Below are 25721 nucleotides of genomic sequence, written 5' to 3' on the forward strand. Positions count from 1 at the left end.
ATATTGATAATATTCCACCAACAATAATTGTAATTTAAAACTTTCAGTTCTTCAGATAAACCAGGATGCATTTCCAGTGGGACTGGCTGTGCTTGGGTGTCCTGATAATTGGCTCGGTAACTGCAGAAATTGAAAATGAAGAAATTTTGGGTGCAGATGTTGAAGTGGAGGATTTTGACAAACATTCTCAGGAAGCTGATGTTGACGAAGATGAATCTTCCTTAGGGGTAAGATTATAGATGCCTTTAGCTAAAGCTTGTGTAATTTAGGTTACGTAGTTGTAACTAGTAGAAGAATCGGTGCACAAATTTATTTTAAAAAGAGCAAGTCAATATACAGTTGACAACTTGGTGAGTGTCAAACTCACCAGAATGAGTTTTTCATTTGTTGTGTGTGCCTTAAGTATCCTCCTATATCAAACTGCAACCTGTGGCCAATAGTCATGAAGAAGGTCTTGCTAGTTTTTCAATCTAGGTATGGAACCTTGTGTCTGAAGCCCTCCTTGATAGATAACATACCCTGTAGCCTAACATGCTGTTACTAGAGAAGAAAGCACCTTATGCTTATTGACATTTTTCATTTAGATTGGTTTCTTAATGTCATCAGTCATATCTGCCTTTTAACACGGTCTTTGTTCCTAGAAAATCTTTATGCATTTGTCTTGCTGTGCTTCATAATAGGTTTGCACAATAGTCGTAGATTGTTTTTTTCTATTTTTTTTTTAACAGTGTAGCCCAACTGTAATGTGCCAAGTAGATAGGAAAACAAAAAAAATGGAACCATGTGTATTAAAAAATAGGAAGCAGATAACTGGTGCAAGTTGTGTAAATTTTCTGTTTTCATGTTACGCACAAGATGTATAACGGTACTTCAGTTATGAGTTTTGACCACAGAAAGCAAATTTGTAAGCTGTATCTATGCTTTTATCACAGTATCTGAAACTTTCTGCAGGTGCTTTCAAAGATGGTAAGCTGCTAGGGCACAAAAACAGAGACAAAACAACTACTGATAACCGCGTGTGCATTTGAGCTCTGTACTGTGTTTAGTAGGAGGACCACTGTTTACTTTTCAAAAAAACTGGGGAAAAGTGTTTTTCTGATATCTGAAAGTGAGTCTAAAACTAACCTAACAGTCTCTTTAACCATCATAAACATACCACTAGAAATGAAACCATGAGATCCTCCTGCCTTTTAAGAGCTCTTAATCATAGTCTTGATTTGTTTCTGTGCTATTCATCGCTGTCCCCTGGTCGCACGATGCTTCACAGGTATGAAATTGCACACTGGTAGAGGAATGCACCCAAACTGTAGAAATGAGAGGGCCCCAGGGAAAGAGTGTTTTATTCCCTTAGGTGTAACTCTTGTGGTCTGGCTGGGTGGGCTGCTTCCCGAGATATGATAGTGTATTTCAACTGAAAAATAGAAATTACTGAAAAAAATGAATTTATGATATGTTATGTTTGTAAATGTTTTTTAGATTGTGTACCAGACACCAAAGCCAACTGGGGAAGTGTATTTTACAGAAACCTTCGATGGAGTATTGACAGGGTAAGGTGTACCTTAAACTTACAAACTTTTCATTTCAGCAATTTAACTTACAGTGGCAGGACTTATTTTTTATTCATTTTTCTGCTAGTACATTCAAAACAAAAAGTTCAGAGTTTAGAATTGAGAAGAGTGGTCATACTTGCTCCAAATTCTTCATAAGCTTAAGCTAAACAGTTGACGTTTCAGGCATGTAGCTATATTTTGTGATATAATGAAACCTGTAATAGACTTTGGATTTATGGACGTTAAAAGGTAATGCAATGCCACTTGAATTAAAAGTGAACTGCAAGGTGAGGCGCATTGCACTGCAGTAGCTTACAGAGTCAGAAATTGTTAGCAGACTATTTCTTCTTCTTCATGTATACTTAGATTATGTGCAAGAAGGAGGCAGCACTTTTCTACATTACAGATTAAAAACTCTGTTGGGGAGGACTGTATTTAATTGATTTATGGTACTGCTTCCCATTGTGCTTTTATACTATCGAGGGGAATTAGATATTTATATGATTGCTGAAATGTTCCTAGGTAGTTTGACCACACTGCACTGATATTTCAGAAAAATATTAAGGTTTAGGTCAACAATTCTTAAGCCAGAAATATTCAAGTTGTCTGCATTTTCTGTTCCCCCACCCAGTACAGCAATGTAAGGTGTAACTACTACTTGGTGGGTGGACAAAATACCTTGTTTTGCAAGTGATCATGAAAAAGGTATATTTGTATGTTACTAAAATTAAAAGAACAAAAGCCAGCTCTCATGAAGTGGCAGCCAGCCAGAGGTGAAAGGAGATGCAGTAAGATGCATCTTTATCATAGAACTTAAAGCTGCTTATTTTTGTCTTCCTGTGAAAAGACTGAGAAGCAACAGCTGTAGGTGTGAGGTAAACTATCATAAGACACCTGTCTGATGAGGATGCACAACATGAACTTGAAACCAAGTAGAATGGTAGCAGGCACCAGAAACTTTCACAAGATTGAATCTTACTCCCTTTTTCCAATTGTTCCTACTGTTCTCTTCTGCAGGGTTACAAGGAACTTCAGGCCACTGAACATGGATTTGTCGTTTTTCACATTATGTTCTTCGATTTTTGTTTTCATTTTTGTTACATATTTAGACCACATGTAGAAGGAAAATAATTTTCTATAAAATTTTCTTTCATCTTCAGCATGTCACTTCTAAATGTTAAGAAGCGCAATACAAAAGCAGTACCAGTGATGGTAGGAAAAATGATTAAAAGGAAAAGGTGAAAATGGTGGTTTAAAAACAAACAAACAACTGGAAACTTTGATTAGTATTAGTTATTTTAGCATTGGGCTTTCCAGAGGAAGACCAAGGATCTAGTTTGCCATTTACACTGTGGTGCTTTTCTACCATCTCTATTAACACAGATATGGCTGAAATTCAAGCAGGAAAGATAAAGTATTCATCCCTGACATACTCCATGCAGAGAGTCGTTCAGAATGAATGAACTTAGTTCTCTACAGAAGTCACTATGAGAATATAGCATTGTAGTTGATACAAGGAAGAGTTCAGAAGCACTGTTGGCTTAAGATATTCCTGTGCATGGCTCGGGATAGAACCACTGTATGACTGAATGAGGCTGGATTGCCTTTTATTTTTTCTCCAAATGAGCATTTTGTACAGGGTGTGTGCATATCTTTATTTTTGGTGAGCTGATTTTGGTAAGCTGCATCCGCCTTGTTCAAGGAGATCTTTCAAGGAGATCAGGAATTTGTCCTGTTATAATCCCCGTGTGCGATAAAATTTGAGTCTTCTTACTGCATAATTGCACTTGTCATTTGGAAACTTCTATTTCTTCCCTCCCTCTTCTGTGCACTGCTACTGTTAATATCAGATAGCGTTAAGGTTTTAGTGATTTTTTGCTGTTCTTTATCACATTGAAGGCTTTACACATGAACTTTGCTATTTTCAAGTATTACTTCAAATATTATTTCAAGTTACATGCTCAAGTAATAGTCTTACATCGTCAGCCTCAGCTTGTAGATAAAACTGAAGATTATTCAGAGTAAATGTGAATTACTTTAGAGTTATAATTGTATATTCATTTAGATTCTTAGGAAATATTTCAAAATCAATGTTGTATTAGACTAACACTTATTTTTTTTGTTTCACATTCTTTAAATTACACAAAGTTCTGTAATGCTGACTGTCAAAATCAGTGTCACAGATTCACATCCTAGCAGCTAAATCTGTTTTTCCTGTGCTTGCTGAATAATAGAGCTTTGCATATGTAGTTAAATGACTAGTACCCTTCTTGGTTTAGGTGGATATTGTCTAAAACCAAGAAAGAAGACACAGATGATAACATTGCTAAATATGATGGTAAGCCTTTTTAGTGTTTACTTTCACTACATAGTTTCTGATGTTCTCTTGCTTTTTGAGAAGTAACTATCCCTTGCACTGAACTTACCTTTGAAAACCTAGATGACATGGATCAACAATATCTTACTTTGTATAATGACTGTTACTGAGATATGAAAGTGAGATATGAAAGGTTGCTTGTTTGGTTACTTACCATGGAGATAAATATTTCTGTCATCGCAATAATTTTACTGTGATATACACGTTCTGAAATCTGAATATTCAGTATTAATTGTTTATGAACAGTGCCTCTTGAAAACTACATTTTCCTGAAATTGTCAGGTATTTACCACTTCAATTTCAGTTGTTAAGCACATTTCTAAAGTAGCCTGTTCTATGTCTTTGTATCTCCTACCGATGCAGCAATTGATCTCAAAGCTTAGCCTCTGAACCAAAAATAATTGAAATTGAATGAATGTTATTTCTTTGGAATACTTCTGTCAGATTGTCTGTGCTTAAGTGTAGGATTCTCCAGTGTTTCTTGTACACTTTATTCTTACAGTTTTCTAAAGAAAATAAAAAATAAATGGAAAGTGAAAATGAGGAAGTTGTTTGGATGATTTTTGTCATTTGGGCTTGTATTTGACTTGTACATTCCTAGGCTGGAAGTAGCAAGGAATGTGTGTGCTACACATTTACCATCTCCAAAATACTGAAAGCTGGCATTATCTTAACTGGCTAGAAGCAATACCTTTTTGGTGAAATGAGAGAGTGGGCTTCTCTGTGTAGAGCTATGCATATCCAAAATGTAGGTCTCTCTCTATCTGAACTGTATTCTTGATTCCTTTGTACAGTATTGCAATTAATCAGAAATTCAGTGGATATTCACACATGCTACAGGATTGTGTAATAAGAAAATACATTTTGGGATGTAAAAATATCCTATGTTAAATGTATAAGTTATTCTATTTAATTTCACTGTTACATGGCGGATTACGGTAAGGACATGTTTCTTTCCTACTTTGGGGTACATGGCCAGCTTTTTTTAATCAAAAATTCTTATTACATGTGAAATTGAGGTTTTGATAGCTTTCTTTCATTTGGTTATAGCAGTTATGGAAGGGTGTTTTGTTTTCTATGTTGAAAATGTCTACTTGAAAGCAGAACCTTGTCATTACTTGTTGCTTGTTCTACTTGCCATATTCCTTACAGTCTTTTTCCCTAAGCTTTCTTCCTTCCTTGCTGTCTGAACCAAACCATTTCGTTAAATGGATCTCATTTTACAGTCTTAACTGTGAATTGGAATTCTGATGGTTTCTAATTCTTGAAAAGTACTGCCTAAAACACTGGATCAGGGTTTCAGTAGAAAGGTGTGAGCATCAGATTTGTGTGCCATGAACATTCTTTTTGTATTTAGTTTATTAATGTTTAGAGCAGTTAAAGTCTGGAGATGGGTAGGCTGAGCATGTATAATTGTTTGTATCCAGAGTAGAATTATTGGTATTGAATTGGATGATTATTATTTAACTTCTAACTTTGACATCAAATGTCAAGATGACTTCTCTACTTCGGCAATTAGTCTTATATGCTCTTAACTTTTTACTTTCTACAAGGCTACAGTTTCTTGACTTCTAATTTTTTTTTTTCAAAGATTGTACGTTTGTTTGTTTTAGGAAGATGGGAAGTAGAAGAGCTGAAAGAAAACACAGTACCTGGAGACAGAGGATTAGTGTTAAAATCGGTGGCAAAGCATCATGCAATATCAACTATGCTAACAAAGGCATTTATTTTTGATAATAAACCTTTGATTGTTCAGTAAGTATTCTCTCAGACTTTTTACTTAATTTTTATTATTCATTAAGTCAAGAAAATAATGTAAATTGTTGTAAAAAAAAAAACAAAAACAAAAAAAAAAAAAAAAACACCTGTCTTTCACGTAGCATTGGCTTCATATCCAGAGCTACCAGAACTGTAAGTATGAATGATATAATAATCAAGTAAAATTGGAATACAAGTGTTAAGAAGTAGTATTTAAACTCTTATAGAATATTTTGGACAGAAATTAATACTTTATGAAATTTCTTAAAAAGCTAATTAATTTTCTGTCTTAGATCTAAAAGATCTAAATCATGTAAAACCTGAATCTTGCAAGTATTATAGCAGTATTAGTGATGATGAGTGTCATGACAATAGGACTTTTTTTTTCTGACAACAGACTAGATTTGTTGTACTTACAGACATATCCAGGTAACTCCTCAGCTAAATTGAGTGGGTTATATTGGCCATTTCAAAGACAGCACAAAAGTTTTAGAACTATTCCTGATTTCTGCTTCACTTTGGTGTTTTGCATGTTGGTCAATACCACTTTGAAACTTTTCTTACTGGTGATACCAACAGTATCTAATGTTACCGTGGCTTTTTTTGGCTGACATCACTGCTGTGTTAGTTTGTGTGGCAACTAAAACCTGTTTGGTCATGTAGAAACGTTTTGACAGTAATGACTAATAAAAAAAAAATGAAGTGGCTAGTTGATGATATTATTGTATTCTTCTCATTCTGGAGATCAGAATTGAATTTGTATTTGTCTGATGTGGAATGTTTTTTTAACTTGCTCTTTGCTCAGATACGAAGTGAATTTTCAAGAAGGCATTGACTGTGGTGGTGCATATATTAAACTTCTCTCCAGTAGTAATGACTTGAATCTGGTATGTCCTCTTACTTAATGTTTACTGTTGGTTGCTCATCTGAGCAATGCGTAATTGTTCTTGTGCAGTGTCATTAGGAGATTGGGCAAGATAACCATATATATATTATAGTTTATATATATTACAAAGCCTTCATAGTTGTGCATTTTACTGGAATATTTGATAACATTATTCTTGTTAAAGTTATCATTTATTTTAATGAAAAATGCAGGTAGTCTGAAATTTAAAGTACACTGTTAAAATCTGTGTTCACACAAGAAATCTCAAAATGTGAACTTCCAAAGGTCAGAGAGAGCAGTGTATGGATTAACATATTCCTCTTAGTTCTTTACGAGTGATACTACCTTAGCTATTAGTCTTATATCTAGGACAATGGAGCTTTATATCTGTTTAGTCTGCCTTTTTGCAATAACACAAGCCATAGAATTTCAACTCATAACTTGTGAAACAATTTTTTTTACTGCATGGTATACAGCGTGTCACCTCAGAGGGGGGTAGAATGTGGATTTAGAAACTGCAAGTAATGAAGTGTCTCTCTATGGGGAAGACTTTTTCTTACCAGGGACGCTCTCAGTGATCAGGTGCAAAGTTGATGCTTTGCTATACATAGCAGCAGTTACAGAATAGTTTTACATATTTGGATAGACTTGAAATGACCAGTCAGGATTCAAAAGTGGTAAGGGTACTTCCAGTCATGAAGCAGATTGCTCTGGCCATTCAAAAGCTGCTAGCTCCGACGCTAGTTTTGAAGCTAATTGGTGGTGTTGACCCAACATTCAGTACTAGACAACATTCAGGCAGAAGTTGATGAGGCAATCACAGTTACAGCTAGTATTGGCTTTAGAAACTGTTGATCTTAAGATGCATCAAGCTATCCTGTTTGCTCAATAAGATTTGGTAAGGTGGAAAGGCAACTTAATGGAAAAAGAAAAAATAGAGACTAGTCTTAAAAAAAACTTGGAAACAGAAGTGTGGGCAGAACTCATAATTTTCTCCCTGGGTGAGATTTTCCATCTGTGCTTTTATTCCTGAGCTGTCTGAACGTATCTACCATTGCTGCCATGACCCACGAAGCTACAACATTGTAAGTACTGAGCAGAACAGCATTGTAGTTGCTTATTGAGCAAACTTGAAAGGATAGAATTGCTAGCTTGAGTGGAGGTGGCATCATCAGCAACCTGTTTGGATGCTGGATTACCCAATACTGTATTGCAGTGAAGTGTGATGCCTTGTTTATGTGCAAAAGGAAGGGAAAGTTGCTTGGACAGGCTCAAGGCATTGCTTGTCCTCACCTGCAAATCAGCAGTCAGAAGGAACCTCTTAACACTGGGATTTTTTGTGACGTGTAAGGGGTAATATGTGTGCCTGCAAGAGTCTAAGAGATGATGGCATGTATAAGAAGTTTCTTGTAAGCATTCGTGAAATATTTAAGTAAAAGCTTTAAAGCAACTTCCAAATGCTTTTCCTTTTTTCTCAGATTTGTATGCCAGCGTGAGTTGTACTCAAACTTAAGTACTAATAGATCTGTATTAAAAATACAGATGGTAGGAAAACTAGTAGAGGTAGGGCATCTTTCATAATGGAAAGATATGTAAATGATACTAAAACTGAAAAATCTTACTTTGTAAAAGAAGTTGTGAGACCAAGACACTCTGCTCAGTTACACATGAAACTGAAGTTCTCCAACATCTGTTGTCTTATTCTAGAAAGTGAACAAAAAGACTGCAAATGCAAATTTTATCTTTTTATGACCTGGCTCGTGGTTCTTCCTATACATTTTTATTTTTTTTTTTGTAGGTTTGAGTCAACATTTTCTCTTTCGTATCCTTTTAACTTCAAAATTGAACATACTGGAATAATAAATTAATTCTTGTTAATTCTTAACAGTGACATTTTCAAATGAGGATGAAAGTTATAGAAAAGGACCGAACTTAAAATGCGTTCATTTCTGTAGTGCTTATATCTAAACTGAAAACGTTTAACTTTGTATTCAATAACTGCTGCATACTTGAAAATATGAACTCATTGCAAACAATACATCTCTGTTAGAATATTTCTTGAAAGACTAAAAGTTTCAGAAATCGTGATCTTTCTTCAAGCAGTTGCGTAAGAATAGAGCATGATACTGTGTATTCCAACTACAAAAATCATCTAGTTAAAAATAAAATCTGAACACCTTAATGCACCATACTCTGAAGGAAACTATATCTGGTGTTTTCAGGGTTATTTATTGTTAGTGTGGAGCAAGAAAACAGTGCTGAAATACTGGATAATACCCTGTTTACAGTCTTTATTGAAATGTAAATTGCTATGAAGATCAATAGTTCCCTTCTGGCTTTTAGTGTAGTGTATGCAGAAGGGTATGGATATTTGGATGCCTTGATTTGTGGCAGGGATTTCCACATGATGTGTAAGAATAAGGCCTAAGTAAGCATATTCTTCTTCCCTGAAGAAGCTTCAGTGATCTCTGTGGTTAGACTGCTCACTGAGAATGGAAAGCATCTAACAACATGTGGGGACTGTTCATTTCCTTTCATGATTTACCCTACCAGTTGTCAGTGTTAGAGCCGATGCTTCATGAAACAGCTTTTAGAAAAGGGGAATTATACTGTGTATATGCCACAGTATCGAGGAAAAGTAGTACCTAAAATGACTTCGTAAAATGTACGGTGTAACGCATGCTCAGCTTTTTTGCTTCTACAGGAATACTTTTTTGACAAAACACCTTATACTATTATGTTTGGACCAGATAAATGTGGAGAAGATTACAAACTACACTTTATCTTCAGACATAAGAATCCTAAAACTGGAGAATATGATGAAAAACATGCAAAACGCCCTGATGTAGACCTAAAAAAGTTCTATTTGGACAAGAAGACTCATCTATACACGCTTGGTATTGTTTAATTCTTACAAGTTTAAATCAGAAAACAGATTAAAAATTAGTTTCTGAACTTAGTTCACTGAAGCTTTGTATTTGACTCTGCTTTTTGTTTGTAATAGTCTGTTAATTCTGGGGGATGGTTGCTTAATGATTTGGGCTTGAATGATTTAATGACTGAGCTTAACTGCAGGGCGTAAGTGGCTTTGAAATGCTGCTGTTTAATATTCAATTACAGGAAAAAGCATTACCAGCCTTGGCTAGCCTTTAACCTGAAGAACTGATTAATACTTTCAGTACATACTACGATAAAATCTGTTAAGAAATGTGTATGTGTGTATGTATGTACATATATATCTATATCTATAGATATATAGATATATATATACATATACACACACACACACATATATATATATATAAATATATATAAAAGTCCAGTATTCTAGGAAAGGATCATGAGTTTACTGGAGTTCAGTGAGATCTGCAGCATATTGAACACCACTCTCCTCTGCGCATTGAATTCCCAGTAGTGCCTGCATCAGCAAAGGTGTGCATGAACAGATAGGTTGCTGCTTTCACTGGAGATAAAAAGATGAAATTTGGTCTGGTTTTAATCCATGTGACATCTGTTTCTGTTCTAATGAACAGTATAGCAGCAATGGAAGTTTAATTTCTTATTTTTTTCCCCCCTTGTTCTAATTTCTGAAAAAGAACAAGCAGTCAGAGAAAATGGGCTAATCTGTGGCATACTGCAAATCCAGCCGAATTGACTATACTTTAGAACTTCCATTGAATAATAGTAATGGAATAATAATGGAAGATGTGCTCGACTGCTGTGCCATGGAAAAATGTATCGTTCTTAAAATAACTTACAGTAGAGTGCTACAACAAACTGTCACTTTTAGATCATAAGAATAAGTGAAACAAAGCAATAGAACCAAAGAAAACACAAAAATCCTTCCCACCATCCTATTCTTACAGTAAAGGAATGAATGTGTTCCTGTATTTGGGCTGTTCATTAGAGATGATGATTAAAGATATTTAAATTGCATTTATGCTATTATAATTGCTCAGCTAGACCTCGGTACAGCTTTGTACCATCTAATGCATTTGTGACCGATAACATAAGTAGAAAAATCAATTTTATTGTATCTAAAATCAATGGGGTTTTAATTTTTGCATTTGTTGACGTTTTAATACAAGTAAAAATTTTAAGCTGCAAGAGCTTAGTTAGGTATTAACAAATCGTCATTATAGGTGTGTTATTCTGGTTTTCATCACCCATCTTCATAAAACTGGAATAGTATTCAAATTAGTAATCTTGCTTGTATTGAATGGACATTTAAATATACTTGTTAAGCGCTAATAATGTGCTCACCATTAGACATGGATCTGGATCCAGTTTCTGTTATTGAGTCTGACACTGCTCAATTCTTTGACCATTATTTATCAGGTACTTGCTAAAATTTTTAAAAATTTGAAGAGAAATTTCTCTATTCACCGTCTGGCAATTAAGGGAACTGGCTGTCAGATATTTGAGTCGGAAAGAAAATACTGTTTTCATGATCCTTCAGCTGTGATATTTACACAGTTCTGGTGTTTTCACGCTTTCAAGTGTGGACTTGTAACTTGTTAGCAGAGATGATTTTGAGGTTGAAGGTTTGTCTTTTATTGTCCTTGGGAGGAAGAAAAAGAAAGCAGAATTTTGACTAAGTGGTAGGTGTTTGAAAAACTGTTAGCATGTGTTCTGAGGTGTTTCAACACTTGATTTGCAGAAGGTATCATTTTTCTAGTCCTGATACTGGTCATGACATTGCTACAGTGGGAACTTTATTGTGTCCAAATCCAGTACCTGAATGGAGTCTGTCTGCTCTTATTTGTCTATGCATATTATATAGGTTTTGGTTAAAGGTAAATTAATTTGTAAAATTAATGTTTCCCTTATTTCTTAAATACTTCTTTTTTTTTTTTTTTTTCTTTTTAATTTAGTGCTAAAACCAGATGATACATTTGAAATGTTAATCGACCAAACAGTTGTCAGTAAAGGAAGTCTCCTTGAGGATATGGTTCCTCCAGTAAACCCTCCTAGAGAAATAGAGGATCCTGCTGACAAGAAGCCTGATGATTGGGATGAAAGACCAAAAATACCTGATCCCAACGCTGTCAAACCAGATGACTGGTAGGGGCAAAAATTTATCTGTACAGCAGGTTATTCTTCTGAAAGACTTGACTGGCTTTTTTTGCTAATGGCAGCTAGGATATGTTTCACTACTAAAAGTACTAATACTTCCAAAATGTAATTGAGATGGGAGTACAAGGATCTGGTCATCTTTTAAGGAAAGAAATAATAACTACGCTTTTTGCTGATTTGTACCCTTTGTTGTTGTAGTTAGTAACAAAGATTACAATACTTAAAAGATTAGAAAGAGTTGTGTTGGTTTTTTTTTGTGTTTTGTTTTTTTTCCCACTATTATATAAGTACTTCCTCCTGTGTCAAGTAGTGTTCATAGAGCATCTCAGAGGAGGGAAAAATTTAAAGGGGGAGACCCGATTGACACCTGCTAGTTGATGGTAGCAATTTCTGGGCTAACTAATGACTTGCAACAAATTAAACATAGTTTCAAAATTTATAAACAATTAATCAGATACCTAATTCTCATTATAGGTGTGTCTAATTCTGTTGTGCCATTGAATATCATCCCTTTCATGCCAGTTGCAGTCCTCTGAACAGAATACTGTTTTAAAGTCAAGCTGATGTATTTTCTAACATTAATCTGTAATTGAAGGGATGAAGATGAACCTTCCAAAATAGAAGATCTTGATGCCGTTAAGCCTGAGGGATGGCTTGATGATGAACCACAATATGTTCCAGACCCTAATGCAAAAAAACCAAAGGACTGGTAAGAACTTAATTCAATAAGTGCAGTTTTGTTAATGTATTTTGCAGATAAGCCCACCTATTCTCTGGCAAATTATGAGTTGATTAGAGCTTAACTCAAATGTCATTGTATTTTAATGTAGTAAGTTGAAACATACAAGGTATGGCCAAATATTTGTTGTTCTGGGGAGCTGCTTTTAGAAAAACACACAAATGTCAGTAATTGCTGATTGCCTTGTATTCTAAAGATTTATAAACAAAAACAAAGTATTAAGGAACTTGATGAAAGGACTGAAACTGTTTCATGGCTTACCAAACTGTTTCATGGTATCAACATTATAAATTGATACATGAAGTTATATTGTAGTCTGAAAGCATGTTGCAGTGAAGTGTTGCAAGCTGTTTGCACCTGCAGGAGTATAATTACATACAGTTATTTACAAACATGTGGCTTTAGCACATTTTATTTTCAGTACTCTGGAAATATGCTTTTTTTTTTTAAAGAAGCATTATGCTGTTGGGTAAACTTCTATGGGCTGATCTAATAAATTCGGAGGTTGTTAGAGCAAAATGTATGGAACCTAACTTTAGACTGAAAGTTAGTGTTCAGATCAGTCTGAAATCAGTTGTTTGTAACTTTCTTTCTGTAGGGATGAAGAAATGGATGGGGAGTGGGAAGCTCCTCAGATCCCTAATCCAAAGTGTGAGACCGCACCTGGTTGCGGAATCTGGGTGCGTCCCATGAAGAATAACCCAAAGTATAAAGGAAAATGGAAAGCACCTATGATAGATAATCCTAATTATCAGGTACTAGCAATATTGTAGGTTATTGATAAGGAGGTACAGACTTCAACCAAGCAGGCAAATCAAAGTAGTGTATTTATTTGGTATTTCATACAGTATATTTATTTTTTACAGTGTGTCTGAACACCCTCAGCAAACATTTTCAGTTTTTTATGTATTCACCTATAATATTTTATTTTTTTTATTTAGGTATACTGTTAGACAGAAATACTTCCTGTATTAAAACAATCTCTTTTAAAAGTTGGTACCGCACATTTAGTATGCTCTATAGCATTTCATTTAGACTAAAATTGTCATGTAATGAACTAGTTTATTTTTTACTGGGTTTTAAGTGTGAAAGTTATAAATTAATACATTTTATTTGATAAAATAAAAATGAAACCCTGCAGTAAGCAGATTAACTTATTAATTCTATTTTAGTGGAAGCATCAATTTTAGATAATTAAATTATCCCCTCCAGATAAAAGAGCAAAGCTGGGTATTAGAAAGAGTTACTTTGTATTAATTACAGTTGGGGACAACTTGAATCTGATTTATTTTAGCTTAAGATCTTAGGCAAGTTTGTAAACCAAAAAGCATATGGCTTTAACTAATTTGCACAGGTATCATAAGGCTGAGTTTTTCTTCCCTAAAATTTTCCCTAATGCTTCTGGTTACAGTAGTTGTCAATTTATATGAATATACTAGTGTAATAAACTTACTTACCTATACATATCTGAAGGGACTGCGTGGATCACAGGATGTAGTTCCTCTGCAATCTTAGGTAACCAGACAATAGAGACTTAGCTCAGAAGAGCCCATTTCTGGCCACAAAATGTTGACCAGTGAGTGCACTTAGAAAAATGTATATGCTATATTGATGAACAAAAGCCAAAACTATATTATACGAGGAGACACTGGTATTACTTCTTCCTCTAGCGTCTTATTTTCCTGCAGTATTAGGAAATAGATTTATTCTTGAAAGTTCACAGACTATGCTTGGCATTTCCACTACAAGGTAGAACAGAGGTGCTTTGTGCAGTCAGTTAACTACTGTAACCCCATGCGGACAAAAAGTTTTGAATTTAAGAAGTCTGCCCTAAGCCTGAAATCAGATACCTATCTGCCAAAATCCTATAGGCTGTTTTCAGCTCAGTTTTCCTGAAGGTCAGAGACTACTCCATCTCTTTTTAAAATCATGCATTTAAAAGAACCAGAAAGCGTTAATTACTTTAAAATGTATTTCACGGTGTTGGTGTTGTTTGTTTTGTTTTGTTTTATTTTTTTAAATGGTTTTGGGGAATAGATAAAGTGATTGTACTTTTTTTCTTAAAAGGGAATCTGGAGTCCTCGGAAAATACCTAACCCAGACTATTTTGAAGATTCTCACCCATTTGAGATGACAGCTGTCAGTGCTATTGGTTTAGAACTCTGGTCTATGACATCTGATATCTACTTTGATAACTTCATTATATGTTCAGAAAAAGAAGTAGCTGATCGTTGGGCAGCAGATGGCTGGGGCTTGAAGAAATTAGTAGCAAGTGCTAATGAGGTATAAACTTCATTATGTTCGTCACTACTTTTGCCTACCAAGAAGGAGTGCTGTTGGAAGAATTTTCTATCAGTTAATGCTGACATAATAGAATTTATTGGCAATTAGTAATCTTACTGAATAGTCATGATGTTTTTATGTCAAGTTTGGCTGGTTTAGCTTTCACAGATCTCTATTTTCCTGAAGTTAAAAGGGTACAATGTTTTCCTCAAGCACCTAGCAAGTGTCTATAACTTGATCTTAATGAGTCTTCCACTGTTAATGGTGGTACTAGAATTCAGTATGTCAGCAAATGAAAGCTGAATTATTTGCTCAAAAAGACCTTTTATTTTTTAACTTTTCACTTTTGGACAACTCCTTTATATATATTTTTAGATACGTTTCCCTGTTATCAGGAATGGATGATAGTCGTGTTTTTTGTGTTTAATACTCTTAGGACTTTGGCTGCTCAGATGTATATTATGCAACTATGACAGTAATGTGCATATGTATATGGAGCTGCATGTGTTCTTTCGTCTCTATGTGTATCCCCCTTTTTTTTTGTATACCGCAGTTAGCCAGCCACAAGCTTTTCTAGATCTCTACCCTGTGGTAGGATGAATTTGTCCTAACATACGGGATCATGAGCCCCTCTAGCGGCCGCCTTTACTGACTGCAGTTTAGAGAGAGTAGTTCAGTTGGAATGGACCTAAAAAAGATCATCTAGTCTGACCACTTCACAGCTAACTAAAAGTTAAAGCCTATCAATGAGGGCATTGTCCAAATATCTCTTGAACTCAGACAGCCAAGGAGCATGAACCACCTTTCAAAATATACATAGATAGATGTACCCTTTTCAGAGTCTAACTAGACTAGGCACTCTACCTCCCTACCTTCTTCTACTACATAAGTCAGAACTTGGTTAGGAAGACACTTTACTCCCTGAATAATTGTCTGTTGGAGGAGACAGTGTGGTAGTACACACAGAGCAAGGCATTGCTCTTCAGGTTGCTTGCAGCTCCTGTGAGGTTCTTGATGCTTTGGGAGACTTCAGCTGAGTTAACACAGCATTTAAGAGCAGAATAGTCGGGGAGGGTGGAAAGCGTGAGGTCGTGGAGACAAGTGTCACTTCACAGAATGAGCAGGGGGCAGCCTAGTAGTTTTGGAGTACTAGCTTTGTTGGTTCTTTCTTACTGTATGCTGTTTGCTAGGACTTGCATATGGGCAATCTGACAAGTGGTTGCTTTCTGAAGTTGGAATCCAATACTTCGTAATTAAAAAAAAAAAAAAAAAAAGGAAAAAATGTTTTTCTTTAGGCAACATAAAATTAAAAATATATACTTTATAAGCTTACCAAGGTGTTCAGAGGAATGTAAATACCTTTTTTTTTTTTTTTTTCCTTTTTAAATGTAGCCTGGAATGTTTAGTCAACTGGTGACAGCTGCAGAAGACCACCCATGGCTCTGGGTTCTTTACATCTTGACTTTAGCACTCCCCGTTGGTCTAGGTGTGTTGTTCTGCTGGCCAGCAAAGGTTAGAGAAACTCGGTGCATTTTTATTCATTTTCATTCTTAATACTTTATATAAAACTTTTAAAACATGTGCAACAGTATGCTCTTTTACTGGGCCATTAATATTAGTTAGCCTACAGTGGCTGTTGTGTTTAATTCTTAATCTGAGTTTCAGTATAAATTAATTCTTAATTTCTTGTAGAAAACAGATGAAGATATTGAGTTCAAAAAATCTTCTATATCTAAGGCAATTACAAAAGGAGAAATAAAACAAGACAGAGAAGAGTTAGAAGATGATGAAATAGATTTAGAAGAAGAAAAAGACAATGAAGATATTGTTGAAGATGGTAAGATGAGCAAGCCAGTCTGCAGTTCAATAAATATCAAGACATGAATAGGAATAGGTCATGGATTGTATCGCAATAATTGCAACCAATTGTCTTAAGACTGCAAAATCTGTCGTCTTCTCTTTAGTGATTGGCATTCCATGGTAATAGTGTTTTGATAAGTACAAGCTGAAAGTAAGGTTCTCCTCAGCATTTCTTCACTCTCAAGAAATTAAAGTGCTTTTGGCAGACATAAGTCTTTTCACTTATTCCTCTGTGGGAATATATAATAACCCTGAACTATTTTGTTGGCCACTGTTTTTTAGTAACTCTTGTTAAAGTCTGAAAATACGGTGGACGTGAAATACTAATGTCTACTGCTTGTTTTGTATTGCTATCTAGGAATGCATTGCTAGCCTGCAGAGGCCTGTCCTGCTCTTCCAAGGGAGAAATGAATGATTAGTAGGTTAAGATGCACTTTGGCATTCAAAGATTGACAAAATCATCTTTCATTACTGTATCAAATACAACTGGTACTATTCAGCTATGGCTTTGATGTTGTGTTAGCATTTCCCAAAGTCTCTAGTTAATGAATGGAAAGTGAATCACATAACTTATAGTGTATTATTCTGACTTCTATGAGAAGATCCTTAGCCTCAGACCTCTGCAAGATTCTGCCTCTTATCTCACTCTTCTTTGGTAAAAACAAAAATGTTGTAAGTGACTGGCATCAAAAGTTAGAAACCTAGCAGACATTCATTCATGCTTTTTTGTTAGTAGATAACTCATTTTGTATTACTGATTGGAACTTGGAGATTTTTGTCCATCTCTGCACTGTATGTCATGAGTATTGATGGCTTTTGCCTGTATGACTTAATATTTAACTTAGCATCAAATGTTCCCGTACTTACAGAATTGAGTGCTTTGGCGTAATGCTTTACCACACCAAATATAGCTCATCTGCCTTACCATTAGAGAGCCTTACCTAGGCATTAACTATTATAGTTATGCTAAATTTATTTTTTACATTAATCATGAATTGCAGGTACAGCACTCCAGCATTGTTATCTTCCTACATTTTCCCTTTGATCTTGTTCTACTTTACATGCTCTTTGCCTATGAATTAAAGAATCTCTTTTCTTTTGCCCAGTCTTGATGGCTTGATAGGTACTTCTTGTGCTTAATGTACTACTGTCAGCAAGGCTGTATGAGATAGCTGTATTCCAAAATCATTCTGTCAGTCCACTTCAGAAGATGCTGTTGGCTCCCATCCCATCTTAGCCCTTTCTGCATCCTTTATCCTGTTCTGCTGGGTATTTGACACTCACTTTTATTGCATTAAGTATTTGCCTACCTTTTTAAGCTTTCAAGAACTTCCAGGTAGATGTGGTTTTTTATTATTGTTATTATTTTTTTATTTTTATTTTTTAATGTGGGTATATATGCATCTTATTCTGCGCTGTGTATTTTCTACCTTTTCCTCATTACTTGATTTTTCTTCAAGCTAACTTTCGCTTTTGCATTAATGGAAGGATAGGAGAAAGAATCATTCTTATGTCAAAATATGGCCCCAAACTTACAGGCCTCTAACATCATAGACCTCATTCTTAACCAATGTTCTGGTGTAAAGTGAGAGCAGAAGGAAGTTTGATACATCAGTTATCCCCTCAAAATGTCATCTGTTGTAGTTTCCATTGTAACCTGTAGAAATGACTGGTCTCAAGCATCTAGCAGTCCAAGGAGAGCATCATACATTCCTTAAGCTACAGACAATTTCTTTATGCAAGAAGACTTGACTAGATCACCATTTTTTCCCTTAGTTATTAATATAGAGTTTGACTTGAGAAGGAGGGGAACTTCAAATTGTCAGGGGGGGAGTGGAGACTTAGTTCTTATATCTCCACTTACCTATTTGAGTAAAATCAGTGCATGTCATGTAGTATGTTAAATGGTACATTTGAAAGTTAGATATAAGGCCTAGGCAATCAGAGAGGAAAACTTCTGCTCCTACATTTTTAAAATTCCACCTGGAACAGTGTTCATGTTATTTCAGAAGTACATTCCATTTTAGAGCTTTACTTCTGGTTACTGACCTGAATACAGAGCAAAACTAGCATAGCTAGCTTTTGTATGACTCTTCCAAGATTTTCAAGTAAATTCCAGTCTTCAAAGAGGAAAGGGTTATACTTTGCTGTCAGGTGACTTTCTGGGTTTTTGTGTCTTCAAAAATAATTGCTTAGCTTCCCTTAGCTTTCTGCCTCCTCTTATGTTTGCAGGTTGAATTCTTCCTTTTTTTCTTTCCATCACTCTCTTGCCTCCTTGTATCTCAAAGCACAGAGTATTTGTCTTCTGTCTTCCTATGATTCTTTTTGCTACAGAGAGAAGAGAACCAGAGGAGACAAAAGGAGAGTTGGTAAAGGATACGCAGAAGATGGAAAGGGAGGCTTCTCCTTCAGGTACTGGGAAAGGGAAGTAGTTTGGGCCCAGACTTGAGAACGGTCTGTCCTTTCTCTTTTTTCTCTGCTTCATTGCTGATGGTAGAACTTCAAGCTGGTGGATGCCAGCCTTCATCAGATATGGATGTGAGTTTCCTGTGAGATCTCTTAACATGGTATCTGTAGTCATCAATATTTTTGTACTAGTTTCTTCGTTTGGATCCTAATCACTTTTGCAATTCATTTGTAGTCATCTGCTTCTTTGTTTCCTGTAGTTGAAGGTAACTGGCTTTGAGCCATGAAACACTGGATGATTTGAGAGACATTTTATCACAGGGACTTTAACAGCATGGCACAATTGCAAGTTTCATAAACACTTGTAGATTTCTTTGGCTCCAGTGAGAATGAATTGCTGGCAGAGTGCTTCTTGAAGGGCACTGTCCATGGGACTGAATTCTTTATTGTGTTCTATGTTAATTTTTGTGGCATAGCTAAAAGGTGATCTGCTCTTGACTTGTCCAGTCATCTGTATTATTCTCCTGGCATTCCTTACCCTCTAGAAAAAACATCCCAGGGAGTAAAAGAATCTTGCCAGGAAAAGGAATTTCAGGGGCATAGTCTGAGCCTTATTTATTAAGTTACAGACATGAAATTATATAAAATACTGATTAAATTAGAATAAATTAGAATATATAATTGTTAATACTGTAGTTATCCCATTTGGGCTTTTAGTACTTTTGATGCCTGAACTTTTTTTCTTTTTCCACTCTACTGAAATGAACGCTTACAGGAGGTTCTGGATTTGTATCACTTAAAATTTCTAACTGCTTGACCAGAATATGAGCAAAGGTTTTGTGATATTTTTTTTTCTGCCATGTTTCTCCCTTAAGAATTTATTTTTAGAACAGAAATCTTTGTCTACATTTCTCTTAGACTGTGGACTCCACTTTTTGGTCATATTTCTACTTTTGATGCCAATAGTAGGGACATATTAGTGTAGACATGTATGAGGTGTTCTTAAAGGTGGGAAAACTCTTAGACCTTAACTAATTGTGCTCAACTGATTGGCTCAATTTACTAGTATACTGTGAGCTAAGTTTTTTGGTTTCTGTATGCTTTTGTTTGGTCATTACTGAGCTAAGAAGTTCAGATATTTATCTTTTTTTACATTTAAGTAGTGTTTATGAGATGGGGCATGACATGAGAAAAGTAGAATTGAGCGATGTTTGGGGTAGTCATCCTTTACAGCTGTTTTAATTGCTGTTTTAATTTTAATTACTGTTTTTAATTGAGCCTGTTCCGTTGTAATATGCCATCTCATATCCTTGTTGTCAGGTGTAGCTGTGATTTCTTGTTACTCTTTGATAGAACATATTGCAAACGGGTCTCAGTTTCTGGGAATTCTCACTTTGAGTTCTCAGTTTGAAGTAAAGGAAGAGAAATGCCAAACCCACGTAACATTTATTTGAATCGTGCTGTGGTTGCTGAGTTCAAGTTCTTGTAACGAACATAGATAGCTAAAATGCAGGCGTGGGAGTGTCAGCTTGTAAGTACTGAGGCCCAAAGTGGAAATCAGAACAGTTGGGTGCCTGGTCACCTTCTCAAAATGTATGGAATATAGATACCCCAGAAGAGTAACCTGTGTTGATCAGAGAGCAGCTTAGAATTTGCACTGTGTGGTGCATTCATTGCTCCCTTTAGTTCAGTGCAGTAGTGCAGGTTCAGTAAGAAAGTAGAAGGTATTTCTGCTTTGTTTTAGCCCATAGTTTATCCAGGGAATTGTTAGAGAGTAGAAAGCTATTCCCCTCCTCCCCACCCCAGTCCTCTTCAATTCGTAGATCTACCTGACGGCAGGTCTTGCAGAAAGCTGACAGCTTTGTGTCAATGGTTTTGTCCTAGTAGTACAAGCTGGACGTACTTGAGCTACAGGGGAGTACAGTGCTTTTCTGGCTAGTTTTTGCTTTGGAACAATACATAAATTTGGAGTAAGTGCTAGGCTGCTTAGCCCTCAACAGCTGTACAAAACAGTATGCCAAAGGAACTCCATGCTGACGAGGAAGATCCCTTAGGATGTGGGTATCCCCTGAGGTGGGTGACTGATGACTCTAGTATGTAGTTGGCTACTTGAGTCAGAATTAAATCAGATTTGGGATATTCACGTTGTCCTATTTCATCTGGTCCTATGTCTGCTCTTAGAACTGTCTAATGTGACAAATAGAAGGACTTCCCTAAAGGAAATCAACTGTACGGCAGACTGTATACTATTGTGAAAAGAGACTAGGCTGAAAATTTTAAATTTAGAGATCAAATTTGACAGTGATAGATTTATACCAATTCATAAGAATTCTATTCTCTTTATCACTCATGGTTTTTTGGGTTATTGCAAACAAGCAGTTCATTCTAAAACTGAAACTGTCTTCTTTTTCTTACTAGTTTGTCTGCAGTGATCATTCTATGATTCCATGATTCTTTTTCTTACTAGTGTGTCTGCAGTTCATATTTATATAGTTCTGTTTACAAAGTAAAATTAATTTGTCCTGCAGAAGATGAGGGTGAAGGTGTTGAAGATGTTGATGAAGAGGAAGAAAACGGAGTTGCAGATGGAAGTCAAGAAGAAGGTGATAAGTCAAATAAATCTGGTTCAGAAGATGAGGTGAGTTCTTTTCCCTTGTTTTCTTCTTGCCTCTTTCCATCATCACAATTCTAACAAAGCACAGTTAACCTATAAGAAGTTTTTTTGTCTGTTGAGTCATATAAGATATTATGTGATGGGAATGTGTTCTTACTTGAATTTCACACCTCCTGTACTCTGTATAGGCTTGTGACGTAAGTCTCTTTCCATGTCATTTTGGCCAGGAGGTGGTATTTATTCTCAAATACAGCTATAGTATAGGAGTGATCTTGCAGGTCTCTAAACTTGAACTATTGCTACAAGTGTGTAGTTTTTACAGGACTGAGGTTTTTAAGAGGTTGGTAACTGAATTGTAGTTTGAAAAATCAGATGCCAAGGTAAGTGTCCAGTCTTTTTTATCAGGCTACTTAATTGCTTGGACATTTGCTTCCAACAGAATAGTCCTTCTGTGAGATCTAGAAAAGCCATAAGCCTTCAGTTATCTGTTTTAATCACCATTATTATTCCAAAGTAAGGTTTTAGGCTGAACAAGATAAGTGGTTTTGAATTCAGCACCTGCAGTTTCATTTTTCTTGTGCAGGTTAATTCAGTGACCAGATAGTCTGATTTTTATTTATTTATTTATTTTTCAGAAAATAAAATTATAGAATGGAGTTTGTCCTTTTTTTTTTTTTTTTTTTTTTTTTTTTTTTGCTAATCAGACACTTATCATACTTCCATTTAGAAACTATAGTATGTCTAAAACACTTTATATTCACCCGCAGTATTTCTGTTGGTCATCTTGTGCTTTTGACTCCCTAGATAATTGTCTTCCCGGATGACGGGAGTTGCTTAATGTAATGTTAAATCCTTTTTATATAAAACTTCTCTGAGAGTGTACGTTGTATGAGATTGCATTGCTTCAGCACTGAAATTCTTCATTACTTAGCCATTACTCAGTACTTCCTCTTGTTCCCATAGGAAGCTCATTTTTCTTGTGCATTACCTAGGAATACAGTCTGATGAACCTATTAAGATGCGTGTGATTCTTTATGAAAGTAGTAACACAATCTGAACATGTATATTCCATTACATAGTATCAATCACGGTGAGCTTATGGCTTGCTCTTATCTGGGCATTTGCAGGGTGTACAAGTTTCTATCACTTAGCTAGTGACCTACTTTGGAGATGTCATGTGTGCCATGTTGTCACTCAGGAAGTGCTGCCTTCTAAACGAGGCGCTTGCCCTTGGGAGATGCAGGAAAGGGAGGAAGCAATGCATTGTCTCTGAATGGAGCTCCTATAGGGAGGGCTTTTTGTGGACCTTTCGAAGCCAATCACTCCAAAGAACAAACACCCGATTTAAGAACAGTTTGTTCTATTTGTACCTCTCCAAGGCAGGCAGTTAGAATGTTTTAAATGCTTCTTGCTTAAGAAGTGGAAATTAAAATTAGCATAAGATTAGCACTTCAAGGAAATTGCTATAGTCATTAAAAAGTCCATGCTTTTAAACTGTTGAGTAAATGGACAAAACCAAATTTCTGGTGTTAGTTTAGATGCACTATTCTCTTCCTTCTGAATATAGAAAGGAAAAGCCTTTTACCCACTTCATTTATCACTAGGGTAATATTGAAGGGGAAAAAAAAAATCCATCATTTAAGTGTAGTAGCAGGTGATACTATGACTGGGGGGGGAATAAAGTAATATGCCAGTTTCAATAATTAAATTAAAATTGCTTTAAGATGCTAGTGCTGAAATGGTCTCTCTTTTTTTTTTTTTTCTTCAGATGAAAGAAGATGATGAAAGCACAAGTTCTGGAGATGGTCCACTGAAATCAGTGCGCAAAAGAAGAGTACGAAAGGACTGAGTTATTTCCAGCTAGTATTTTTAGGTCTAGATAATAGTAACTTCTGGCATGTCACTGCAGCGGGCCTGATAGCCTGCAGGTTCCTGAGATTTGAAGGGAGAAATGAGACTCATTGCGACTTAAGCTCTTTTAAAGCCCTAACCTCTTTTAACCTTCCCAAACGTCGATTCCCTTTTTTAAGAGGAAACACCATCTGTGATGAGTTAGCTGATGCTTCAAATCTAGAATAAAAGCGAAATTGAAAGTTGGCCAACTGATTTAAAAATTAAGATTCTTAAGATTTGAGGATTCTTAGAAATTAGTATTAGTTGGAGATAAACTTTTACTCTAAATATTTTTAAAAACATGAATAAATTATAATATTTTTGCAGCTCTAGCACACATTTTAGCTGTTGACACATTTCAGCTAAAAGAGGATTGTGGTATAGATGTAGCATCTACAGCAGTTCACACTGCTAAGAGAAAAGATGTGTTTTTTTTCCTGTGCAGAGCTAAATGCAATAATTGTTTTTGTATGATGATTTAGTGCTAGTAACAATTTTTATTGTACATTATTTATTTCTGTTGATACTGTTACATGGGTAGTCATCTGTTCACTTTAGACATTGGTTACAGTATTTTAAGAGCTATTTCAAAATAGAATACTCATAGAACAAGTGGTTAACTAATGTGACTTGTTTTGCTTTTTTGAATGCAGATATCAAATCTACAGAACTGAAATACAAATGATTTTTTTCAAACTTTTATAGTTCTCACGTTCCAAGCCAGAACGGTATAGGCTTTGGTTATAGAATACTTGCTAAATGTACATTACATCCTGAAAATATTTAATAATTCTTGCTTAACATGAAATTTATTAACATAGATACAAATTTTTGATGGATTAAGTTTTTTGTTTTTTTTTTACAGATGTGAGTACCTGGGCATTCTCTTAATATAGTTTAAATAAACTGCGCATCATAAGAAAAACTTTGTTTTGTTACTGTGTTCAACTGTATATTGAAATAGTTCAACTGTACATTAAAACAAACAATAAAACCAGTTACTGGAATCCTCTTGCTGCTTGGCAGCTGCCTATACTGGTGGTATGTAAACTGCTAGCAAAAGCAGTCATATGCTGAAACCAGAGAAATACATTAGTTTATATTCAATCTGACAAATTTTCTTGTGACTGGCAAGAAGTTCGTTCACTTAAAAAGAAATATCTTCTCAGCATATGAAGTCAACGACAATTGTTTTTAAATCACTGCACATTGATTTCTTGGTAATGATATAGTTACTTCAGGGATTGGTCACCTTATAGGGGATGTTAGTCTTCCCTTAAGTTCTTGAACTTGGATTTGTCTTCATTGATGCCGTATCAGTATCTTTTGTATCTTATTTCAAGAAGGACAGACTCATTTATTACAGGTAAAATTGTTTTAGGAGGTCATGACTCGAGAGTGCTCTTTGCAACAGTACTGGCTTTGTAAGGCCTATCTCGCTCTTTAATACTGGCTTAATGACTTCCATTACCTGGAACCTGCAGATAAAAGACATCCTCATGCACATCAGTTTACTTGGATCTAGTCTTACGCTAGTAATTAGGGGAGAAATATCAGAGCTTAGTGGACTTGAGGCTCTAGATGAGAAAAAAGGCAAAAGAGGAACCCTTCTGTTGATACTTTTAACTCTGAGATTTTATCCTGTAGTTTGTGAGTGTAGCTCACTTATCACCAAACACATTTCAAGAAAAGTACTTGATCCTGGTTGCTTGAAAGTGCTTTGAAATTAATCAACTAATGATAACCCTCTTACAGGGTGCCTTGCTATTAAAGCTGTCAGTCATCTTTGGAACCACATGAGCAGCCGACCTCCACAGCCTGCATTCCCAGCAGCTATGCCACAGCTGAGTCAGGCAGCCTTACAGACAGCAGCAAGGCCCAGATGGAGAATCTTTACATTCAGGGGAGGCTATGTAGGACTGGGGGAACATGGGTTGGCTTCTTCCAACTTGATTTCCTCCTATTAGCTTCCTCTGTTATAAAAGCATGGTGAAATAAGAATTCCAGTTCCTGTCTAATGTTAGAGCTAGCTAACTGGATAGGAAAAGGTAAAATCTTCCAACTTAAAGTTAACCCCACATAGAGATTGGCAAGTTTTAGTTTTGAAAACAGTGGATGCTGTCTGCCAAGCCTTTTGTTTTGTTTTGTTTCCTTTTAGTTTGAACAGCAAAGTATACTAAGATTCATGGGTGGAAATACCAAGTGAGTCAGGAACTGGAAGCTTATGGAAAATGGTAATTAACCCAGTTTTAATCTCAACTCTTGATAATTACATCTCA

The 25721-nt window shown here is 35.6% G+C and overlaps 1 protein-coding gene across 2 annotated transcripts in view; it reads left to right on the forward strand.

Annotated features, from left to right (window-relative positions):
* The window catches only part of CLGN (calmegin), a 29290-nt gene extending 3695 nt beyond the window's left edge, over positions 1–25595 (forward strand). The window contains exons 3-17 of one of the 2 annotated variants that reach the window (XM_032187448.1): positions 48–227; positions 1477–1547; positions 3830–3888; positions 5541–5682; positions 6491–6572; positions 9276–9468; positions 11446–11635; positions 12243–12356; positions 12985–13141; positions 14454–14669; positions 16062–16181; positions 16362–16506; positions 18864–18941; positions 21464–21573; positions 23318–25595. In XM_032187448.1, the coding sequence (XP_032043339.1) occupies positions 66–227; positions 1477–1547; positions 3830–3888; positions 5541–5682; positions 6491–6572; positions 9276–9468; positions 11446–11635; positions 12243–12356; positions 12985–13141; positions 14454–14669; positions 16062–16181; positions 16362–16506; positions 18864–18941; positions 21464–21573; positions 23318–23398 (1920 nt within the window). In that variant the 5' untranslated portion in view covers positions 48–65 and the 3' untranslated portion in view covers positions 23399–25595. The remainder of the gene's footprint in view (positions 1–47; positions 228–1476; positions 1548–3829; positions 3889–5540; positions 5683–6490; positions 6573–9275; positions 9469–11445; positions 11636–12242; positions 12357–12984; positions 13142–14453; positions 14670–16061; positions 16182–16361; positions 16507–18863; positions 18942–21463; positions 21574–23317) is intronic. The other variant, XM_032187449.1, reaches the window with a different exon arrangement.
* Positions 25596–25721: the final 126 nt, after the last annotated feature.

Source organism: Aythya fuligula, chromosome 4, assembly GCF_009819795.1.
Source record: "Aythya fuligula isolate bAytFul2 chromosome 4, bAytFul2.pri, whole genome shotgun sequence".
NCBI classification, from domain to species: domain Eukaryota; kingdom Metazoa; phylum Chordata; class Aves; order Anseriformes; family Anatidae; genus Aythya; species Aythya fuligula.